Source organism: Ictalurus furcatus, chromosome 23, assembly GCF_023375685.1.
Source record: "Ictalurus furcatus strain D&B chromosome 23, Billie_1.0, whole genome shotgun sequence".
Taxonomy (NCBI): Eukaryota; Metazoa; Chordata; class Actinopteri; order Siluriformes; family Ictaluridae; genus Ictalurus; species Ictalurus furcatus.
In genome coordinates, this window is record NC_071277.1 from 17682756 (window position 1) to 17707667 (window position 24912).

Consider the following 24912-nt stretch of genomic DNA (forward strand, 5'->3'; position numbering starts at 1 on the left):
TCTCATTTGGCTCATAGTTGTGTGACCAAATGTAAAGCCACTGAAAGACAAACACAATACACCCTTTTCTCTATAGGTCTGTGGTAGCATTGTGTATATTTCACCAAAGTATAAATCATTAATGAAATCAATCAAAAATGTCAATTTTAGTTGTTGGGATCTGCGTCAGCTGATGAATTTGCCAAAAACATTTATTTCAAGCTCAATGTTTAAGGTGCACAATCATTGTAGTATCTCTTTATTTTCTGGTGTTACTATTGTGACGGTCAAATTCCCGGGCTTTATCAGAGTTAGAATCTCCCTCAACACTCAAATTGGGATGGGTGTTCAAGCCTAGACGGCGCCTAAGTGAGAAAACTCTAAAGAGGGACATTTTGGTGGTGTTGCGATACACACTTGAGGAGAAGTAGAAGATGATGGGGTCCAGGCAGGTGTTGAAGGTGCTTAGGAGCAGTGTGTAGTACCTCCATGGTGGGCTGTTGTTGGTGTTGAAGCCCACCAGATGAGAGATGTTGTAGGGCATAAAGCAGATCAAGAAGACGCTCAAGGTGCCTAGCGCCATTCCAATGGCCCTTTGCTTCTTCTCCTTTGTTATGCGGGGCCTATGGTAAAGGATCCAGATACAGTTAAGATAGCAGAACACGCATATAATCAGGGGCACCAAACAAAGAACCACAAAAAACTCCAGCCGCACTGGAAGTACAACGCTTTTCTGGTCATCGGTGAAGTTCTCGTAGCAGGTAGTCTTGGGTTCAGTGCTATTCTCCTTCCCCATATGGACGACGAAAAACACAATCGTGCAGTGTGCTCCACTGAACAGCCAGATGAAAATACTGCCAATGGTGGCATAGAGAAGCTTGCGAAACTTCATGTAGGTGACTGGGAAGGCCACTCCCAAGTAGCGGTCAATGCTAACAGCCATCAGCAACAGCGAGCTGGTGTAGATGGTGCTGAAAAAGACAAATGACACGATCGAGCATATGGTCTGGGAAAGGTGCCACTGTAGGCCTGATGCTGCCTCATACATCTTCATTGGTAAGAAAAACAAGAAGAGCAGATCGGAGAGAGTCAGGTTCAGCAGAAGGACGTCCGTGGGTGTGGGTTTTTTGCGAAGCTTCCTGATGAAGGCATAAATGGCCAGGATATTGGCTGGTAGGCCGATTAAGAAGGTTATAATGTAGGCTGAGAGAAGCACCCAGTGGTTTATCATTTTGGTAACTGCAGGACACTGGTGGAACAAGAATAAGAAACATCATGCGGCACATGGATTGCAGCTTTTGTCTACAACATATAGTACATACATACATAAATATCAGTCACGTATCTGACTAATTCTCTTTTCTGCATTCCATGCACAGGTCATTCCATGTATGTGGTGCCTTTTGGACGTAAAGCATTTATGGTGCAAGTGCATAGCCTGAAAATATATTATATGTAAAATATATATCACTGACGTGAGCAAAACATATGCTGTGTAAGCAAGCACAGGCCTAACTAGTTTGGACCTAAGAAGGTGAAAATACCTTTGGTATCAGCAAAAACATTCTTTGTGGTAGAATAATAGTTGACCCTGAATGCTTGGGATTGCTGCCCTACCAGAGAAACATAGTCACCACCAATTTGGCACCTCTATCCAAGTCATTGTGCTTGTGGGTATGGTGGCTCTTTGGAATGAATTGCCAACTGAGGACTGCAACTAAGCAGCCCAGGAAACACTCCTGAATATAAGAGCCCTTAGTAAACAGGCCTTGTTTTCCTTTAGATGGAAATGGTCCTACGAATGACATGCACCTCGTTAGTTGGATCCAGTGCGTCGCTCTTTCCAAATTATTCTCAAAATACATTTGTGTAAAAAGTATGCGCTGGCCATTGCAGCACACTACATCATCATTAATGGCATATATCTGGGGGATCTTAAACTTATTACACCCTTTCTGGAAAGGTGAGGCATTTCCATCAACCATGATTTCAAAAAGTCCAGCACAGAATCAAGGCTAGATTCCCTTAAAGCCAGTCCTTATTAGCCTATGCATGGTGCCTTTGCGCTAGTTATCTCTATCTGACAAAAGAGGCGCACCTTGCATGAGTTGGTAGACAGATGACTATGGAGTGACCTTGTAGATGAACCTGGGATTTCTACTCAAGGTTATATTACCCAATTTTGTAACACAGTCAAGTGACCATAGGCAGCCTGCAGAGCATTACTGGCCATCCAATCAACTATTCTGCTACAGAAAAATGATAAAGGCCGTTAGACATGTCCAGCCGCTACTGTGGTTGGTCACTCTACAAGGATTGTCTCCTCCTCATGGGCATTACTTAGAGCAGGAGGCTCTAAGTAATGTTTGATCCACAACGGACTAGTATGTTTGTAGGTTTTTATTACAACCAAACAGGGGCCACACCTGATTCCACCTGTTTAATCATTTACTGTATTCTTTGTCTACAACCAACTATCAATGGTGCCTCCTAAAACGTTGACAGTTATCAGTGTTTCTCCAGAGACAGAAAAAGAAAGTACCACATAAAAGGAATGACTCGTTGCATTAATTGCTAATTGACTGCTACGTATGCACCTTAGACGTTCATGATAGTGCATTCTCTTTCTGGATTTCCTGTTTTGGTTAAGCATAATTATTTGAGCAGAATAAAAATAGTGTTATCTAGTGCATCAGCTTCAGAATACTGAAACTGTTTATCATCACAGAATCACATCTTAGTCCAACTATGTCACACTGCTGCCTTCACCTGCAGCATGAGCTCAAACATTAACTCAGTAACTTCCTTGATGTCTCTACGGTTTTATAAGAATAACCACAATACAAATAAAGAATTTAATTGCTGACATGCAAACATCTGCAAACAGTGGTTCTCCTACCCATTTTCATTTCCTGTATTAACAATTATTATGTATGAGTTCTCTGTGTGACCATGTCCTAACAGTAATTTTAAAATAGATTTAATAAAATACTACATGATTCAACTCAGACATACTAAAACGAGGCATTAAGTATTAAAAGTGGATTAAAAAATTTCATTAATGATTCATCTATAACAGGGGTTCTCAGATATTTTGCTGCCAGAGACGCCTTTAACTATAAAACCCATTTCACGAACTCCGTCCAAGCGTAATCCAACTATTCAAATATTATGCTCATTGTTTTCAAATATTTGGTGCGCTGGAGCTTTTTATTCCTCTGTTTCCACCAACAGAACCCATTAGGTCTTAATTGAGATTATGTATAGGCTGGCTTGTTTTTGAGTTATTGAGGTTCGGATTAAACACATTCAATTGACGTGGTCAGATTTACACTACTGTAACATAATTTGTAAATAAATAAATAAATAAATAAATAAATAAAAATAATTAAAAAAAAGAATTAAAAATTTACAGGCATCCTGGCTATGTCTGACAGATCCTTAGGGTTCTCCAGTCCCCTCTTAACCATTAATTTATAATATCTCAGACAGAAGTAAGAGAACAGTGTAAATTATGGACACAGCAGTATTCAGGTTCTTTGATTAATATTCTTTATAGATTGCAAAACTGAACAATTGATCATGTTTCTTTGTCTAGATACAACTCGAGGCAGTGTCAGTTTTTAAAACTTACCCGATGACAGTAATGTGCTCCGGGGTTATGAAAACCAAAAGAAGTCTTCTTACTTCTTAATGAAATGTAAAGCAATCCATATGTTGTAAATGTCTCATTTCAGCTTATAGGTCCAGCTGCACTTGGGTAATAGGCTTGGAAAGCACAAGACTTCAGAAACTTCAGGAAGTCCATGCAAATCTGATTGTGTTGATGTCAGTTAGGAAATGCAACACCCCATGAAAGATAATGATTATTAACTGTATGCAGCAGAGAGCTGTGAGTGCTCAATCTGGTGTCTAGGCTTCAATAAAACTCATTGCTAATGGAAAAGTTTTTCTAATGTGCGTTTATTTTTTCTTAGTTTTGAGAGTTTCTTTCAGTTTACTGGTCATTGTCTGCATAAGCCTCGTGGATCCATATAGTTCACTAACACAGAAGAACCGCATATGAGAACAAACCACACTGATAAGATACCACACAGTATTTATTTTCTGCACGCTGCTTTAATATGGAGAGCTGAAACTGAGGTGTTTGACTTTAGTGTAAGGACAGCCAAGAGATCAGTTAAGATATTTTACATAGAAAAATTTTTCATTTTGCTTTGGTCGTAGTTAGTTGCATCATTTATAGACTTCTACTCAGCCCTCTTTTGCATAACATCTTATTGTCATTCCATGTTTCTTCACAGTGCGATTGCACGATATATATTTAAAAGAGTTTCAATAAACCAAGACAAAGCTCATACTTGGTCAAAATATTTCCTAACAGCCATTTAAAAAACCCATTTCTGACTTTGTGCTGCTATTGCGTCAGACAATTTCCCTCACAAAAGCAATTATTTATTTTTTTATCTCTTCATCAGTGTCCATAGGACACTGGCCACAAGTGAGGATGTCGCTTAAATTTCACAAAGGCACAGACACGACCCTGAATATAACATTTAAATGAAATTTTCCATTTAAAGGTATTTTCATCTTGTTGTTGATGAAGGTTGAGAGTTATAAAATATGTAAACATGACAAGGGAGTGGTATTTACATCACAGGGTTCAACTTGCCTAGCAAAACCTTATACTTCTTGGAACAGGCATAACTTTAGATAGCAAACTCTGGATTTATTGACTCCAATAAAGGATTCATGCAGTTAGAAACAAACATTGTGGGTTGAAGGGCTGAAGACATTCTCTGGCTTCCTCCCAACGTAAATAAAATGGAATGAACTCTTCAGACAATAAAGTCTGAATGGCAGAGTGACATAAATGACGACTTTGTGAGCCTCACGATCCCGGGAGTGCCCGATTGCTGCATCTTTCACCTAAGATGTGCTGTTTGGCGTCGATTTTTGTCCCACCAAATTTGGCACCAACTTTTTGGCCTCACTGGAACTTACGTTAAACATATTTTGTTACCGAACAAAGTAAAGATACCTATTCATGTGGATTCTGCTATTCTGTCTACCAACTGTGAAGGTCTTGCAAAATTTGGTTCTAAGAGGTTTGCAGAAGATCAAACTCTCTATGGACATGCCAATTCACTAGCATCGTTATCGGGTATATTTTCAGTCTGGTTGCCTTGTATCACTCGATTCGGTTTAGTGCAGACATTTTCTATCACCTCGCCAGTGTAAGCAGCCTTAGTACTGGGTCTTAGGAGAGCCTTCAGATTTCCTTGGAAGGCAGCTGAGGAGAAATAAAAAGTGATTGGGTCGAAGATTGTGTTGACGGTGGTGAGCAGCAAAGCATCAGATCTCCAGATCACGTTGTCCCTGGTGATGTAGCCCAGGAGGTGTGTGGTGTTGTAGGGCAGGAAGCAGACCACAAAGACCAAAAGTGTACCCAAGGCCATGCCAACAGCCCTCCGTCGCTTCCCCTCATTGAGGCTGGCTGTGCGCCTGAGAATGAGGATGAATTTTGTGTAGCAGAAGGTGCAAACGATGAGTGGGAGGAAGTAGAGAACAACGCACAGTTCTAGACGCATGGGCAATACTACATCCAGCTGAGACTGAGTAAAGTTGTTGTAGCAGTCATGGACCTGGCTATCATCTCCAGTCAGGTGATCCACAATATATACGAAGCAGAGATGAGTTGACGTAGTGATCCAGATAAAGATGCTGCAGATGACTCCATATACAGGCCTCTGGTGGATCTTATACTTGACTGGGAATGCCACACACAGGTAACGGTCAACACTAACAGCCATTAGCATCAGTGAGCTGGTATAGATGGTGGAGAAGAATATAAACGTGGTGAGGGGACACAGGTAACTAGGGAGGAGCCAGCGCATTTCAGATGCTGCCTCGTACATCTTGAAAGGCAGGAAGAGTAGGAAAAGAAGGTCTGATATAGTCAGATTGAGCAGGAGGAAGTCCGTGGGGGTGGGTTTGTCACGGAGCTTCTTGATGAAGGCGTACAAGGCAAGTGTGTTTGCCGGCAGGCCAGTCAAGAAGGTAAGGATGTAGACCGTCAGGATCACCACCTCTGACACCATAGCGCTGTCAAATATCTAAACAAAGGAGAATCATCAGATATTATGGATTACTCAAGCCTGGATCTGTTTTTGAAAGCACGATTGAGACAGATAACAGAGTCTGAATTTAAAATGACAATGCCTTGCATGAATATTCTTAACTTCTCAGTATAAATACACCTGTTCCTGAAAGGTCTCAGAATTTGTTAGAGAACATACCTAAACAAACAGCATCCTGAAGACCAAAGAGCTATCAATACAATTCCGGGACAAAGTTCAGGGATAAATAAGAGTTTTGTTATAAAACACATCACAAACTTTGCACATCCCATCGAGCACTATTTGAAATAATCCATTATTTGAAAAAAGAAAAGAATATGGCACAACAGCGACTCTGCCTGGTGTTGATCATCCAATAAATAGTCAATGATTGGGTAAAGAGGACATTAGTAAGAGAAGCAATCAAGAGGCCAAGGGCGACATGAAAGAGCTGGAGAGATCAGATAAAAGAAACTGTACACTGGACAACCTTAGCCTGGACACTCTACAAAGCTGGGCTTTTTGGAAGAGTGGTGATTAAAATAAATTTAGCCAAAAATGCACGTTAGGAACTCACATGCATAAGGTTCTCTGTTCTGATGAACCCAAAATTGTACTTTTTGGGCTTGGCACAAAGCAGTATGTTTGGTTAAATCTCAATGCTGCTCATCACCCTAAGAACACCATCATCACAGTGAAAAATGGTGGTGGTAGCATCATGTTTACCCTTGGCCTCTTGGTTGATTCTGTGACTAATTCCCTTCTTACTATACCTTGTCACCGACTTCTGGAAGGCAGAGTCGAAGTTGTGTTATATTTTTTTCTATTTTTAAATAATAGATTTAATAATGGTGCTCTGTGGGATGTTCAAAGTTTGGGACATTTTTTTATAACCACACCCTGACTGATGCATTTCCAAAACTTTGTCTAAGATTGTTTTATATGAGCTCTTTGGTCCTCAAGAGCTCGTTGTTTAGGTATATTTTCTAACAAACTCTGGGACCTTCCAGGAACAGGCGTATTAATATTGCGATCACATGACACTTAAATTGTACACAGATCAGTTTTTTGGGTTGTTTTTTTTTACTTGCAAATATTTTTGCAAACTATATTGATCTTTCCTTCCACCTTAATATTATGTGCAATTGTGTGTAGATTCATGACATAAAAAAAGGCATTGGTAGGTATGTTTCAGTTCCACATTTTAACTCAAAAGTTCAAGAGGGTGAAAACAAACTTCTTCTTCTTCTTCCTTGGGCATTCACTTTTCAGATACAAATACCTCAATACCAGGTATTTAGTGTTTTGTATTATTTTGGGGTAGGTTTCTTCTCGACTATGAGAGAGCGATAATCCCCAAGGACCAAAAAAAAGAAGAAGAAGAAGCTTGATCTATTTTTTAGCATGAGTGTATGTAAACAACAGACATTATGACAATTCTTGGAATTTTTTTTTTTTAACAAATATTGACAATTTTGTTCTCTCTGACCTGAGAGAATATTTTGTCGCTGTGTGATATTTACCAAATACATTTTGAAACACACACTTATGCATAAATTTAGTGTCATGTGATGAGACTATTACATGCCTCTCCCACAAGCAGAAAAACAAACGCAAACAAAAAAAGCAGAAAGAATTTGCTAAACAAGAATTTGCAGAGCAGTAACGCAGGACTGAGAGGGAGATTTCACTGTTTGTTTTTAATGAGAAACTATGGCACATTAAAAGGTCTGTTTCATTTCAGGATATCAGTTAATTAATTTCTGTGCTGACATCTCCAGATATGATTAATTTATGTCGATAAGCTGAGTCGGAAAAATAATAAACAACTGGACGGTATTAATCAGCGGTGAATAGGTTTCATTTATTCTAATCTTATTTGTAGATAACGTAAGAGGCAGAGAAGTTAAACGAAAGAAAACATACACAATTTTTGATGTGTCCAATACATTTTTCTTTGCAACAGCTTTTGTAGGAAGTTTAGCATAAATGTCATTTAAAAATAATAATAATAATAATAATAATAATAATAATAATAATAATAATTACTAACTTACTAACTAGCACATACAATTGCTTAACCTTTCTAGTCATCAATAAGCTAATGTTTACAATACAGGTCATTATTAGAGCAGCCATGTTTGCATATGTTTTGTAAAGGAGCCAGTATAAATGACTAATGATACAGCTCTATGGCTCCTCTGACTTCCAAAGTCCAACAACCAACCATTGTTTTGCATTTGATATTATTAGGATTATTATATTTTTGTAATATTACACACAATATTGAAAGAGTACTTACATTCAAGCCAGCAATATGAAATGATAAAGATGAGTCTTCTTCTTTTCCGTCACCACCGTTGCTCCTAAATCAGTCCAAATTCCTCAAATAAATGCATTGTAACCCATATCCACCGACATTAGAAATTCAATATTTTATTAGTAAATTATTCCGCTTCATTCTTCTGCATGCTGATATGCAACTTTGCTCCTTGGTCTGTACTGCTTCTTGGTAAGTCCTCTAAGGATATGATATAGTATTTCCTTCAGTCTAAGTAATGAACACAAATAAATGAGGCTTGTAAACCTTGGGTGACTTTTACGACCAGGCAGGGCCATCTGTTTTTATTCGGGTATGCGTAGGACAGGATCTCTTTATAAGCCTCTCTGACCGTGGGATGCCTGTTTATATAATGAGCTACATATTAGATTAAACAAGGCAAGGGGGTTAATCTAAACCGTTCCACCTGTGCGAGTTTACACCACTCTGAACACCCCTTACTCGTCTTTAATAACAAAAAGAACTCATTCATCAGCTGACATCCAAAGATCTTAAAGTGGTGTGTTAATTCAGTTCAAATAAGACATGGTTCAGTACAGCGTTAGTATTTTTTCCCCTCTCTGTATTCGTGTAAAGACAAGAGAGCCATTCTTTGTTTAAGCGATACTTTATTTCAGGTTTTATCGTATATACAAAAATAGATACTTAAAAGTACATACTCAAAAGTTACAATGATCCTCATGATTCAGGAACTTTTATCATAATTCTGGTAGATACAGGACTCTGCGTCCTATCAAACAGAGAAAGAACAAATTCAAATGGAATAGTTACAATCAGGAATTGTTATTATTTGACTATTTATCTAAAAGTAATATCATCTGAACCATTCCTCACCGATAAAAGACGTCATTGTCTGTTTTACTGACCGAAACTGACCGCATAAAGTGGGTGCACTAATGGAGTCAAATTAAGGAAACTCACCGGTAGGCTTGTACATGATTGATTTTTTTTTTCTACTTGTTATTTACCATTTAAAAAAAAATAAATAAATAATCAATTTGTCCAGCCTAATCCAGTAGCCAAAAAAAGTTCATGTTTAAGTAGATTACGACTGTGCAGTCGGGAACTGCTTGCCGGCAGTGGCAATCACGAAAACTCAACTGGATGATGGATTTTTTGGTGATTCCTTAGTAATGTGCAGTAACCCCCATAAAAACAACAACAACAACAACAACAACAATAGTACAACGTCAATATAATTCTTTTACATTTAATCCCTTCTAATTATCATCAGCATTGATATAATTTATAAACTGTGAGATCTGATACTTTGTTCTAGGCCTATAATCTGTTTAGGTCAAACTTTTCATTCCTTTTTTTCCCCTCTTTTGCCAAAAGAAATGACACTGCTGATTTTGACCATTTACGAACTATTTTTTTTTCGCAGGCATCCTTAATAAATACAGTTATCTGATCTCAGCTATATTCTTGTGTAATGTTACCCAAGTCAAACATACATTAGTAGATTTGATTTGATATTCTCCATTTAGCTTTGCACATATCACGACGCCCTGCAAGCCCTGAGAACACGTGAGGTGGGGGTAAGGGTTCGGGGCTTCCAGGCGGATTCATTTAATATCGAGAGTTCAAAATACAAATCGTAAATCGTTCCTGAATCATATGTCGACTGGCTCGTCTTCCATTTTCTTAGGGAGAGAAACACTGCGCCTTAGGTGTGTTTTTGAGTGACAACTGTCATTTGAGTGACCCAGTCGTCTAGCTCTTGTCAAAGTCGCTCATATCCTTACGCTTGCCCATTTTTCCTGTTTCCAACACATCAACTTTGAGAACTGACTGTTCACTTGCTGCCTAATATATCCCACCTCTTGACAGGTGCCATTGTAACGAGATAATCGATGTAGTGGTTTGAATGTTATGGCTGATCGGTGTATATAAGTATCAGCACTTTATAACAGTCAGAGGTAAAACTATTCCTTACACAAGAGAGATAAAAAAAAGAAAGGTTGGTGAGGGAATGACTGTTTATAGCTCCTATAACGTAAATGACAACAGGAACTAGCTTGATTTGTGGGCATTCCTCAACATGAAATGTAACTTTAAATGGATAAAAAGTGTTGTTTTTTCAAGAAATAAAAAAATTCCCTGTTGGTCAATTCCTGTAGTATAGAAGAATAAAGCACTTGCTGTCATTGGAAAAGAATTCACTTTGGAGCAATGACAGCGATCCTTGATTATTTTCCTTTAACAGCACACCCTGTCATGTTTCATGTCTTGCGTGCTGCTCGGTTTTCTAAGTCACCTGTTTGTATTCAAATGACATAAATTTAACTCAACAGTGAGCTTAACAACGAGCTGATGCGATGACTCTGATGCATTAGAGTAGATACACAAGAAAAATGTTTGTTAAGGATTTGTGTTAATGTTACCTGATCTTCATAAACCTGTTGACCGCGCACTGCGTTAACATACAGGTCTTCATCTGACTCCAAACTGTAGTCATGGCACGTTTTATTAGCCGTCACATGCTGGGCAGTGGAGAGACCTCCACGTGGCACTGCATGGCGTCTAAAAACACAAAGTCACGCTCATTACAGACACATATACTCTTTAATAATACATATGCCCTTAATAATACAAAACTCTCTGACTTTGATCATTCTTGAAGAACTTGTGAGCCCTGTTTTTCTTAAACTTGCTTCATACTGTAGGAGGTTGTTAAGCTACGTACATAAGCACGTTTAAATATAAATAGAAGATTTTTATGGTAAAAATTGCACGGAGTGAGCATTTACATTTAAGTTCCGATCCAGTTTGAGTTGTGAACTCAACCATCTCCATAAGACACTCTTGAATTGGATATTTACAACAGAACAAAACCAAACAAAACAACAATACAACTAATCTTAGCTAGCTGATGATTTGCTGATATTCTTTTCTTTAACAGACATTTATTTAGCAATTGAGGCTTTGGTTAATTAAATATGCGTAAACGTGCAAACCAATAATCTAGTATTGGAATGATGTTTGAATTCAAATGTTTATTTCACTCTCTCGGAGAATGGATTTTTTTTTTTTTTTTTTTTTACAGAAAAGTTTGTTGGAATCCCGATTTTTCTCATTGTTTAATCAAGAAAATATAGTACTATGCTGCAGAAATGTTTTCTTGTCTTTTTTCCTATCGAAAATCTAACATCGATCCATGAAATATCAACATTTTGGGAAATTCCTCTATATTATCCTTCTGAATGTGGGATAGGAATGAATATGTAAACGTTCATGAATGCAGTAGGTTCTGAATGTAGAAGGAAAAAAAAAAGCCTTTACAAATAAAATGGGCTTTAATGTGCTTCCACTCTAGTTAGCGTGATTTGTAAGCTTTATAAGGGAAACTGACGTGTATATCAAAATGGACATATTTATCAGGAAATGAGTTTTTCAGGGCTATATGACATGACGTAATTGTAAAATGGGCGGAGCTTAAAGCCTTAATTAAAGGTGCTATGTATTAAGATTACATGGTGGTCACGAGAGGATAAAAAAAATAGTGAAATAAACATTTAATAGGTTTTATGTTTTGTTCGTAATAATACAGTGTGAGATGTGACGTGATATAGATCCAAAAATCTGAAACATTCATGATGTTACCAAAATTCTCCCTTGTACCTGCAGTGTCTTGTTTTAATAGAGACTCGGTGATTCTTGTTATTTCTAAAAAGAATGCGGCAAAACCTTGCAAAACCACTTTACCTCTTTTTCCAAATCATGAGCACTGTCACAGCAAGTCCTAAGATGACGCACACCCCGGCAGACGCCCCAACCACCGCAAACACTGCTGAAGTATCCCCTTGAAGCACAGAGAAAACATTCATTAACAGTGACATCAGACTACTGTGTTTGCTTTCAAACCACGCCGGCCTGAACAGTACCTTCAGACTGGACAAGTATCTGGGTAAATTCGGAGCCCACACTGTTTGTCGCCGTGCAGGTGACGTTGTGGCCCTGCGGTCCAGTCAACTCTGACACCGTCATGCTTCCATTGTGCTGAGTCGTGGTGTTGAAGGGTGGAAAAACCTCACTGCTGCCATCTACGGTCCAAGAGATGACAACACTTGGCTTGGCCTCTGCTTGACACACACACTGTAGTTTTCTGTTCTGCATGGAGCAAAATAAGCCTTGCACGATCGATGGAGAATCTGAGATGCGGGGGAAGATATGTGATTTGACAAATTAAAGGCTTGAATGTTACAAAAATGTGTTTTTTTAAATAATTTTTTTATTAAAAAAACCTTAACCTTTCCATAGATATTATTTCAGAGTTTCAATACTAAGATGTAAAGTGGACGTTCATTCTGAAGAACTGGACAGTCTGTTTCGTTTGATTTATTTATTTATTTCCGAGCTGCCTCTCCAGGAAGGAAGCCAAAGTGAAATACTACAACGCAACTTCTAAAAATGGCGTTTACACAAAATGGTGAGAAAAACAAAAAAAAATCCAGTGAGCGGCAGTTCAACAGGCGGACATACTCTGTCAGAGGAGAAGGCTACAGGAACTCAAATGACCACTGTTTACAACTGTGGTGAGCAGGAGAGCATCTCCGAACACACATGTCCAATCTTTACGCACTTCTGAATGCAGACACAAGCAAAAGGAGCTAATAAAAGACTTAGACTCACTGCTTCTTAAATTAAACTGAACCAAGTAACTAAAGTACCCCATCAATGATTTTTTTTTTTTTTAAACAATACTATAGAGCAAAAGCTCAAGTTAGTAAATTCAACACCTCTTCACTTGAGCCTGAGAAGGCATTGAACTTGTATCTGGCACAGAACGAATTCACAGTTCTCTTTAGGATCTTCGTGTTGGATATCCAATAACTCCATTGTTAGATGTCTCTCGTAGTCCTGTGGTCTAAAAAGTGTTGGCTGCACAGATGTTAACAGACTCTAACCACTTGTTTTACTACACCTTTCGCTTTCATATTTCACGTTTACCATACTCATCACCCTGCTGGTATTCTTGACGCACATTTCTAACTCTGATAGGTAAGGAATAAAACACTTGGGGTGTGTTGTTCTAGGAAAATAAATAACGACCGGGTGGTGTGATGAAGCGGAGTTACAGTTCCCACACTTTATGCATTCATAAAGTTGATTATTTTGCAGATGCAGAATTCATAGTTGAATCAATGAATGCAAGCTGTCCAGTCCCTGAGGCAGAGAAGCAACCCCAAACCATAACATTTCCACCACCGTGCTTCACAGTTGGTATGAGGTGCTTCTCTTGAAAAGCTGTCTTTAGTCTGCACCAAACATGTCTGCTGTAACTGTGGCCAAACAACTCCAACTTAATTTGTCTGTCCAGAGCACATTATTCTAGAAGGCCTGGTCTTTCCCTATATGCTCATTAGCAAACTGTAGTCTTGCTCTAACGTTCTATTTAGACAGCAAAGGCCTTTTCCTGGCACGTCTCGCATACAGGTCAAATTTGTGCAATCTCTTTCCGACTGTAGAAACATGCACTTTGACACCAACAGTTGCACGACTTACTAGCAGATCCTGTGATGAAATTTTGGGGTCCTTGGAGACCCCTTGCATCAGACAGTCTGCTCTTTGGCTGCATTTGCTGGGACAACCAGTTCTGGACAAATTGGCACTCGTTTGAAATCCGTCCCATTTGTAGATGATTTTCCTTACAGTGGAATGATGTATTTCAAATAATTTGGAGATCTTTTTAAATCCCTTGCCAGACTCATAGGCATCCACAACCTTTTTTCTCAAGGCCTTACAGAACTCTTTAAATCTTGGCATGATGACACCACACACCTCAATAACAAAGGGCAGGTTCTAATCCCTGGCACCCAATCCTGAACACCTGATTCTAATTTTATGGATTTGAAGGTGTGATAAACATAGGGGTGTACTTACTTTTTCCATGTGACTGATCTGTTTTTTGTTGTTGTTGTTGTTGTTGTTGTTCGTTTAAACTACAAATTGTTAAAGTTATGTGTCATTTGATAGACTATACAGTATCACTGTTTCAAAGAGGATCAAATGTTTGCTTGTCCAAATATGTACTAAATAAATAAATAAATAAATAAATAAAATGCCATTTCTATGGGGTGTACTTAATTTTTCACATGACTGTAGATCTCTACAACATCCTGCTCAGGTGTTTAGAAAGAAACTTAACAGGAAAACATATCAAGACTACTCACAATGGACATTGAGCGATAACTGCTTTGATTCACCACGTCCGATGGTGTTAGTGGCGATGCAGGAGACCGACGTGTCTCTTCTCACATCTCGAAGGACAAGAGTACGTACTTTGTAGTGCCTGGTGGTGTTGTTCTGGGTGACGAGCCACTCATAGTGTGTGGGTGTAGGCCTGCTATCGCTGACACATCTAAGTGAGATCTCGTTACCCTCGACCACCGTGGTGTTTCCTGTGTAATCTACTTTCACATCCATGGGGGCATCTGATGAAATGTGTTAAATATAAAATGTTTATAAGTACAGCCTCATTTTTATACCCTATAAAACCGGGAGATTTTTTTTTTAGGTAAATAACCCCTTTGGGCCTAATGTCCTTGTCGGCCATAATTTTTATTTTAACTCCAGATTTAAAATTTACAACAACTGTAACATATGAACATTTTATCTTATGTCAGTAACATATGTCTACGTTCTGACTAAAAACCAAAGGAATATTCCTTGCACTGTTGTACCAGTCTAGCGGGAATGGTGGGCTTACGCTGCTTGAAAGGCATCATGAGCAGCATTGGTCACACACTTATCTGCCTATCTGATCTATATCTGGAGGATTAAAAGTGATCATCTGCTATATTCAAAAGTACTTACTAATCTAGAAACCGCAGAAGAGTGGTACGCAAAACAGAACTTTTGGTAGATCTGAAGGCTGTATGAAATTATATTAGGAAAACCGGTTAATATTAGTACTCAACAACAATCTAGAATAGTATGTAAGTTTTGAGACATAGTATAGATTTGCCCATTATCTTGCTGAACTACACTCGATTATGAGTTTCTCTGGTGATGTGGGGGAGCAACCCACAGTTTAGGAACCCCAGCTATAAAATACTTCATTAAATCAGTTCTGTTCATGGTACAATTCAGCCAAATACTTTAAGTTCATGAACAGCAAAAATAAAAGTTAATAGATTACAAATAAATGTTTATTTGTAATCTATTAACTTTTATTTTTGCTTTGCTTGCCTTGTGAATTCATTCGGTATTATACTTAGCTATGAAGCAAGAAAATTAAATAGTAAGGAGTCACTTTGCAACACCGGGAAGTGCTAGGGAAGCCTTGAAGTGCACGCAGTGAAACAAAGAACATTATCATATGTGTCTGAATTCCACTAGAGCAAATAAGATCTGGCTTACTTATTATCTGCATATGGAATAATAATTGTATGCTAATATTACATTTCATTTTATTCAAATATTGATTTTAATTGAGAATGCAGATTCTGAATTCATTCGGCGAGCCAGATTTGAACATTAATCAGGTCAGTCTCAGCCCACGGGTTGTACAGTGGTGCTTGAAAAATTTGTGAATGTTCCAGATTTCTGCATAAATATGTCCTAAAACATCATCAGATTTTCGCACGAGAAATTTCACATTTTAGTTCACATTTACGCAGAAATATAGAAAACTCTAATGGGTTCACAAACTTTCAAGCACCACTGTATGCTTGACAGCCCTGATCTAAAACATGCGTTACTCCCACTACAGAAAGGGCCACTAGTGACCACTTGGCATTTGAACATTTAACCACTGAGAAACAACTGTCCAGATTTCCAGGTGTATGTGTTAAAGGAGACAGAAGAAGATTTATTAAATAAAACAAGCCGAGGCAAAATACACGTAGACATACTGCTTCCCAAACGAAACTGAGACACATAATTATAGAACCCCATTAATTATTACAAAAAACAAGTGATAACCTTCACTCTCCACAGCTGGTAGCTGTTATATAACATGTTATATAACATGTGAGAGCTAGCTGGTGGGACCAAGACCAGCTTGAACTTGCTTGCTAGATTGGTACAGACAAATCACAAAGCCTTCTGTCTTGAAGACTTAACCCCGTGGTGGCAAAAGTAAACATGGTTACGAAGCTCTGACACTGGAGACTCCTTTAATAAATCCTTAATAAGTGTCTCCACAGAAAACTTCACCATATCAACAATTACACCATTTTTTTCTCGGTTTACCTGGAACCTACACCATACAGATGTACCACACCACACATTGTAAAATAGCTGATACTATAGAAATGCTGACGTATTAGAAGGAGTGCATTAATAATATATTATAGAGAATGAACCAACACCTTCAGACTAATCAGAATTGAGAATTCAACCAGTATAAAGAGGAATACTATCTAGTTTGTGCAATGTTTAATGCATGCTGGATAACCCAGTGACTGAACACAGTATATGCCCAATGAGACAATGCAACATGTAATAGAATGTTACGTAACATGATTACTAACTAATCAAACACTACTTTTATGCTGGATTGAGGATCGCTAATCTCTGCGGCATACCCTTCTCAGGAGGAGCAAAAGGAAACCGAAACACATCAAGACTACTCACAATGGACATCCAGTGATAGCTGCTTTGATTCACCATGTCCGACGGAGTTAGTGGCGATGCAGGAAACGGACGTGCGTCTTCTGACATCTTGAAGGAGAACAGTACTTCCTTTGAGGCGGATAGTGTTGTTGTTTTGGGTGACGAGCCACTCATAGGCAGTGGGTTGAGGCTTGCCCTTGCTAGTACATTGAAGTGAGATCTTCTCACCCTCAACTACACTGGTACGTCCTATGTAATCTATTTTCACGTCTGTGGGAGCGTCTGGTGAAATGTATTAAATATAAAGTGTGTTTATAAGTATATATATATATATATATATATATATATATATATATATATATATATATATATGTATATGTATATATATATATATATCAACATATTCAACATAATTCTTATGGACTACTTACATGAGATGTCGAGCGAAACGGAACCACTCTCTAAAGTTTGTCCACTGAGAACGGTCCTGCAGCTGAGACGTGCGCCCTGGTTTTGGCGAGTTACTCTGAACGTAGCAGTGGCCTCAGTTTCCCATAATCCCTCCGCGTCCTTCCTGTGGGTCAATACATTAGAAGTGGAACTCAAACCCTGCCAGGACATCTGTGGTGGAGCTGAGGGGCAGGAATGGCGGAATCTGCATGTTGCAGTGAAAGGCTTTCCCTCGACCTGTGTGTTGGCCACGGACATATGAGGTCGCACGGGATCCACTGTGAGAAAAGAATAGATGTTAATAAGATTGCAGACAGCATGGCCCTCCAGTGTTGCTCCCCAGGTTCTTGGGTGTGCTTAAATGTGCTTCTACTCTCAGATTTGTAACGAAGTGTGAAAAAGTCCAGGTGTATACACACCTCATGGCCAAAACTATATGAACACCCTATTTAATTTGTAGGTTTATTTCAGTCACATCCCATCATTACCCAGTGTATAAAATCAATCATACAGCCATACAGACCCACAATGGCAGTTAAATGGGACGTATCGAAGAACTGGTTTCCGGCCAGTTTTACGGAATGGATTTCCATGTCCGAGCATTCGTATACAACCTTAAGATCATAATGCTCAATGCCGAACATTGACTGGAGTTCTGTTTTTATATAATAATGCCCAATGTTTTGGAAGGAGACTATGTATACAAGCATCTATGGATGTGAGATTCACATATTTTTGGCCATGTAATGTGTATACATGTACAGTATATTAGGAGTGTAACACAATGCCACTATTTGTATCTGTCTAGATCATATTATCTGCTCATTCTGGATACTGGAATCATATGTGGTTATACCTAAAGTATGCAGTATATTATGTCTATACTCACATATATTTATTTTGATGGTTCTGTCATAAAATCCTTTATCTTCACCATATGTCCAGATCCATACGTACAGGTCCACCTCGCTGTCTTGTTGCCGGACGTTGTCAATCTTTAAAGTGCAGTTTCCGTTTTGTGCATTTGGGACTGATGTCCTTCCTTTAAACTCATCCATTATCTCGCTGCGGTCGTTGGAGTACACAACTGGGTAGCTCATTCTTCTATATGCGTACCACTTGACGTTCCTGTAAGTTACAGTGTTGCACGGCACCAACACGCAGCTGCCCCTGACGGCGTTGACTGGTCCCTGCACGTACGCCTCCCAGCAGTGACACACACCACCAAGCAGTGCAACTGAGAAGATAAGATAGACCGTTCATTTCTTCTTGTTCATAAATCGGAAAACACAACCAGTGGTTTTGCTGGGTTTGCGTTAAATCGGTAAGAGTGCAGCATTTGCAGCAATTCTGAAACTTTGTAGGAAACAGGGTCCTGATTATGGAATGAAATCATACTCTGGATAATTTGAAGGATTGCCATTATGTTCTAGAAACGTGTGGAAGCTTTTACAGCACAGCAACATATATGTTATATCTTTTGAATGAATGTTTGTTTTTATGTTGTTGGGTTTTGTTTGTTTTTTTTACACGAGGCCTGTTACTACAGCAGTTATAGAATTGTCCTTTTACAATCTATACCACCTATACAAGAGGATTTTGTTGTCGTTTGTCACGTATCGTGACGTAACGGAGATAAGGTAGGATGCAAGTGCAGTATGAACAGTTTTATTTAAGAGAGAGACAGACGTAATCCAGTAACATGCAAAGTTCAGGCGATCGGCAAACAGGCATAAAGGGGCGAGGCAGGAATCAAGGTCGGGGTCACGGAAATACAGGGTCGAGGAATAAAACAAGAAACATGAACAATAGCGCGGGATTGGTAGCGGAGAAACCAGCGTGAACAAAACTAACGAACCTAATCCTGAACCTAAACATGAACCATGAAACATGACATGAACTAAGACTATGGTTATCTATCGTGAGGACTCTAAACTAAGTGACTAACTCATTCAATATTCCGCGCTGTGTCCTGGGAGGTGCGCGGTATTTATACAAACCTACTCAGCGTTGTAATAGCTGACGGCTGAGGGCAATTCAGACACACGTGAAACAATAGCCAATGACAGAACGGGGAGGAGACATAACAGAAACATAAACAAATGCACGTTTCGAAATGTCACGATTGTGAACCAGGGAAAAGCAGGTGCGTGAGCACCTGCTCCACAGTGCGCTGCTTAAAGGGGAACTCGTGACATCGTTATATATATACACGGGAGTAGTTGCTATAAACGTGCTAGCATTAAGAAAGCATTAGAATAATGAATACAATCTAACATACAGTACATACTGCACAGCAAAAATCTGATTTTAATCTGATTGTAATCTTAATATTTCATAGCCTATAATTATAGTAGCTCAATCAGTCTTAATTGTCTGCATTGAAGATTTTTTTTTTTCCTTGTTCAAGAAATGACTAACATATCAAGAAGATTACATAACAAAAATGTTTTATCTTAATCAACCATAATACAAGGAGAATATCTGAAAATGGTGAAAAAGCATTTGCACAAGCAATTTTTTTTAATTCTAGATTATAAACGGTTCTTCAAACAAGTACTATTGGGCCACTTGTGTTAAAAAAAAAACACACATTTAACTGCTGGAAAAACAGCTTTCAAAGTTCTAATGTGATACCAACATAAAGGGGAAATAATCTGCTGGCATTTTATTTAAAGCAAACTGAGAAAGACGCACGCTGCAGTATTTGCACAAACACGAGTTCTGTTTTTAAAATTTGTTCTGGAAATAAAACTAAAACTACATCCTGCACTTCTCTTGTAATAGGAAAAAAAACCTTCAATCTATCTTGTAAGATATAGTACCAATAACCACATGTAATTAATGTAAGCAAAGTCCTGTCTTTGCAAAAAGTGTTAGCTTTTCAAATATTCAAATCATAATCCTTCAATCTAGCTGCAGTGTATTGTATAAGTATTCACCCTGCTTGAACTTTTCCATATTTTTAATGTTACAACTTGGACTTACAAATCTTACAAATGGACTTAACTGGGATCATGCACTCACTGTCTACTTTATTAAGATCCCCTGTACAGATATACAACTGTCCACTTAGTCAATAATGTGGCAGCAGCGCAATGCAGATACAGGTCAAGACCCTCCTGTTCACATCTAACATCAGAATGGAGAGAAAATGTGATCTCAAGGACTCTGACTCGTGACATGGTTGTTTGTGCCAGATGGGCTGGTATTTTAGAAACTGCTGATCTCCTGGGTTTTTCTTACACAACTGTCACTAGAGTATTCCCAGAAATGTGTGAAAAGTAAAAAAAAAAAATCCAGTGAGCATCAGATCTGTATGCAGAAATGCCTTGTGGAGCAGAGAGGGTAGACAAGAACGGCCAGACACGTAGATGAGTTACAACAGAAAAAAAAAACCAACACACTCCTGTTGGAATCTGAAGCTACAGTCGGTTTTCTGCTATTGTAGCCCATCCACCTCAAGTTTCCTCAATATAGTGTGTATTCGGAATTATTTTTCTCCTCACCATGGCTGTAAAAAAGCGCTTGAGTTACCGTATTCTTCGTGACAGCTCAAACTAGACTCTCTGGTACCACCAACCATGCCACAACTACTTCCCAATTTAATCTTATGGGGAACTTTGTGGAGATTCATGAGATGCAATCCCAATTAAGTTTCAGGTTGTATCGCTACAATATGTATAGTACTGAGCAAAAGTCTTGCAAAAGAAATGCTGTAGAGCAAAGATGCCTTCGAAAATAATGAAATTAAATGTTTCTCCCTTAAAACAAAATACTCTAAAGAGCAGTAAACAGTAATAAATGAAACAACAGCAATATTTAGTGTGACGACCGTTTGCTTTAAAAAAACAAATCGTCTCAGGTAGAATTCATGAAGTTTTTATAAAGAAAATGAGCTGTAAGATTTATTGATCATTTTGCAGAACCAGCCACTACTTCTTCTGGAGAGTTCTCATTCTCTCGCTCGCTTTTTATTTTTTGCAGCAAAATCCAGCAGGCTTCATTATGATTTTGTCTGAAAAGTGTCTCTTACCACTTAATATGCTGCTTTATTTTACTGACATACAAACAGTTTTCTGTAACATTTCATTTTGTGCTGGAAAACTAATGCTTGGACATCTAAAATGTTTTTGTACTGACTCGATAATGTAGAAGTCATAAATTAAAAAGTCTATAACAAAGTTTGTACCATAAAAAATAGGGTGCCTAAAGCTTTTTCACAGTAATATTATATATATATATATATATATATATATATATATATATATATATATATATATATATATATATATATATATATTTATATTTGGGAGCTGCATTAATGATTTGTTAAGGCATGTACTAATCCGGAACTAATCAAGAACTAACCTTAACTATGACGTGAGTCTTATGAATTCATGCGTGAATTCATACATCTAAAGTACATGTTAGTACATGTTTGTTTGGTTAATGTATTAATTAACATGTACGGGTAAACTAAATCAAACATGCTGTATAAGAAAGAATATGAATGTAACCTGCATAATTTCAAATTGTTTATATAATTTGCCATATGCAGCTGTGTACACGGACATCACTGGATGAGTTAAGGTTAGTTATTAGTTCATATTTATGTATTAACTCAGGAATTAGTACATGTTTATTCATGCACTGCTAGAGTAAAGTGTTACCAAACACACTAAAGCTACGTTTCTGTCTTTCGTCCTTTTGTGTAATTAGTACTATTATTAGACAGTGTGTCTGATTAGAAAAGAATTCTTTTTTTTCAAATGTGTGTTAATCGCAGATAAGACAATGAGGATGCTAAAGACACACATAAAGGGGAAGCTTAGCCCTTGTAGTCCGTTTATACGAGCTGCCCTGGGAACAGCACTGGCAGAGCGATAGAGAGGAACACATCCTTCATTGCAGATGTGAAACTGCGAATTAGGCTTTTCACCCTTCCACATTATAATGCTCATTAATGCAGTTACGTTACCTGCAGTGAAGAGCTGAGTGAGTGTCCCAAATCTATCCATTACTGGAGGCTAGCCTGGAGAAAACAAGAAATAAAAGGATGCTTTAAACAGGCTAACAGGGTCCCACTGGCTTTTATTCACAGCTGCACAAGTAAAAGTGCATTCAAGATGAAAAAGAAAGCTGGTGATTTAGGTGGTTTGAAGCTCCTGGGGGAAAAGAAAACCCCCCACAGTTTCTATTCATATTCATATAATTGTGTAATACAGTGTAGTGTAGAGTGTAAAGTTACACTATTTGACCTGTAATACACATCTAACAGTGGATATAATCTGTCGGATACTGTCACAGTAGTGGGATACTGTCGATTTGTACAGAAAAGCTCTACATCTAACTATCTAATCTATCTAATCCATGTCCTGTTGCTCGCCCTAGGATTTTTATTCACTGCTCATACACACTGAACATCCTTTAAACACCCTTAGTATTATTTGTCTTTACTCTTCTACAACTGACTATACAGCAACGATATTATTATAACCCCATGATACAGTTACACCCAGAAGAGGACGTCGAGAACAAAAGAAATGAACGGAAAGGTTAAAAATAATCACTCACAGACATGCGTCTACCTTCAGAAGATGCAAAGTGGCTTCGCTGTTGTGCTGCTTGGTTGCTTGCTTGTGGTGATGGGAGTGTACACTTTGCTCTTTTTAAGTCAAGGAGCTCAAGAGACCAACAGCTCAGCCCATTTATTTTTAAGGCTTCTCTACAGTACATGCTGGTATAGTCTGCACTAAGTTGCCAGTTTATTACTAGATAACTTAATAAGGCTTAAACAGGCATTTTTTCTAAATATGTATCTCACTGTACCATCTTTGATGTTTTAATATCGTAGGGATGAAATAATCCTATACATACTATGTGTAAAGTGTTGCAATACAGTGATGATGATGTTCTTACCTTACACTCCTACTGTGCAGACCTGTTTTTGCCAGCAGGCTCCCAAGTTTCTGATACAAACCGTGCCCTATATCCGCCCAGGACACTTCCTCTTTGCCTAAAACATTGTCATCTGGCATGTGGTTTTTTGGGGTTTTTTTTTTTCCCTCAGTGCATCTGTTGAACACTAAAACACATTTGATGGCAAAATCGGAACTGAAAGTGAGAAAACTGAACAAGTGGTATTGTCTGTGAGAGTGTTGACCACTGCTTTTTCTCTTTGACAGGAAGCTCAGAACTTTCAGAGAGCAACCTACTACAATTATCAAAGGACATCGTGGTTTTTGGGGTTGTACAGTCAACGTGTGTGGATGAAAAAATCTTCAGGAGGTTTCTGCACCGCCCCTGACAAAGGAACTCGCTCCATAGTTTGTTTAATCAGAAACAGGATAGGACAAGCAGAAATCTCACATGTAGGAAAGAAAACTGAACTCCAGTGAGTGCTTTACATTAGTGGTGGTGATTATTAATGAACAACTGCTTTTCCAGTAAAACTTTCACTGTTATATCCAAACGTTTACAAAACAAACTGCCATTCCTTTCCTAATAAATGTGTAATGTAAAAAATGACACAGAATGTAAATGCAAGTAAGTATGAAAGTATATACGACATAGTAGTATACTTGATAGTATATGTAAGGCAAGTGTTGTAGTTTGTAAGAATGTAAATACACAAGCATGGAAGTATGTTAGTTTGAATGTATGCTAGTATCCAAGTATGCTCGTATCCAAGTATGCTAGTATACAAGTATGCTAGTATCCAAGTATGATCGTATCCAAGTATGGTAGTATCCAAGTATGGTAGTGTCAATGTATGGTAGTATCCAAGTATGGTAGTATCCAAGTATGGTAGTATCCAAGTATGGTAGTGTCAATGTATGGTAGTATCCAAGTATGGTAGTATCCAAGTATGGTAGTATCAATGTATGGTAGTATCCAAGTATGCTCGTATCCAAGTATGCTAGTATCCAAGTATGATCGTATCCAAGTATGCTAGTATCCACGTATGCTAGTATGCTAGTATCCAAGTATGCTAGTATCCAAGTATGATCGTATCCAAGTATGCTCGTATCCAAGTATGCTAGTATCCAAGTATGATCGTATCCAAGTATGGTAGTATCAATGTATGGTAGTATCCAAGTATGCTCGTATCCAAGTATGCTAGTATGCAATCCCAGAAGTAGGAAAGTATGCTAACTAGTGTGCAAGTGTAACAACTTGACCAGTTTTCTAGTTTACAATTATGTAAGGATGCAAATATGGAAGAATGTTAGGGTTATATGCAAGTAGGCAAGTTATGTAAGGAAAGTAGGCAAATGTGTGAGTACAAACATGGGAGCATGTAAGTTTGCAAGTATGCTAGTATGGAAGTATGTGAGGAAAGAAAGTATGGAAGTATGCGAATGTAGTGAGGTTTGCGACGTGTTTAAAACGTCACCATTATTAAATACGTGGACAATGAGCTATCGCACTATCGGGGTTGGTGTGTGTGGGTGTTCT

The 24912-nt window shown here is 38.3% G+C and overlaps 3 protein-coding genes across 6 annotated transcripts; all 3 read right to left on the reverse strand.

Annotated features, from left to right (window-relative positions):
• Positions 1–56: 56 nt before the first annotated feature.
• On the reverse strand, positions 57–4513 carry si:ch211-231m23.4 (free fatty acid receptor 2). Its single transcript, XM_053611684.1, has 2 exons — positions 3614–4513; positions 57–1228 (listed from the first exon to the last, which is right to left on the reverse strand). The coding sequence occupies exon 2, from the start codon at positions 1208–1210 to the stop codon at positions 239–241; it is 972 nt and encodes a 323-aa protein (XP_053467659.1). The 5' UTR covers positions 1211–1228; positions 3614–4513; the 3' UTR covers positions 57–238.
• A 10-nt stretch (positions 4514–4523) lies between these two features.
• On the reverse strand, positions 4524–8690 carry LOC128599752 (free fatty acid receptor 2-like). Its single transcript, XM_053611683.1, has 2 exons — positions 8401–8690; positions 4524–6095 (listed from the first exon to the last, which is right to left on the reverse strand). Exon 2 carries the CDS (start codon positions 6078–6080, stop codon positions 5109–5111), a length of 972 nt encoding a protein of 323 aa, XP_053467658.1. The 5' UTR covers positions 6081–6095; positions 8401–8690; the 3' UTR covers positions 4524–5108.
• LOC128599750 (B-cell receptor CD22) lies at positions 8688–23557 on the reverse strand. Of its 4 annotated transcripts, none has more exons than XM_053611680.1 (10): positions 23374–23557; positions 22433–22486; positions 18341–18688; positions 17433–17729; positions 17023–17283; positions 14616–14876; positions 12327–12593; positions 12148–12244; positions 10827–10965; positions 8688–9169 (listed from the first exon to the last, which is right to left on the reverse strand). In XM_053611680.1, the coding sequence occupies exons 2-10, from the start codon at positions 22470–22472 to the stop codon at positions 9125–9127; spliced, it is 1755 nt and encodes a 584-aa protein (XP_053467655.1). In that variant the 5' UTR covers positions 22473–22486; positions 23374–23557; the 3' UTR covers positions 8688–9124. The 4 variants fall into 4 exon arrangements, with proteins under 4 accessions (XP_053467655.1, XP_053467656.1, XP_053467654.1 ...); XM_053611681.1 differs by lacking the exon at positions 23374–23557 and adding an exon at positions 23043–23241; XM_053611679.1 differs by lacking the exon at positions 23374–23557 and adding an exon at positions 23029–23241.
• Between the last annotated feature and the right edge of the window lie 1355 nt (positions 23558–24912).

Coding starts and splice junctions, on each gene's coding strand:
- si:ch211-231m23.4 (XM_053611684.1), bottom strand. CDS start 1,210: ATGATAAACCACTGGGTGCTTCTCTCAGCCTACATTATAACCTTCTTA.
- LOC128599750 (XM_053611680.1), bottom strand. CDS start 22,472: ATGGATAGATTTGGGACACTCACTCAGCTCTTCACTGCAG. Junction 17,730..18,340: donor AACCATCAAAATAAATATAT/GTGAGTATAGAC, acceptor CTTTTCTCACAG/TGGATCCCGTGCGACCTCAT. Junction 14,877..17,022: donor GCTATCACTGGATGTCCATT/GTGAGTAGTCTT, acceptor ACATTTCATCAG/ATGCCCCCATGGATGTGAAA.
- LOC128599752 (XM_053611683.1), bottom strand. CDS start 6,080: ATGGTGTCAGAGGTGGTGATCCTGACGGTCTACATCCTTACCTTCTTG.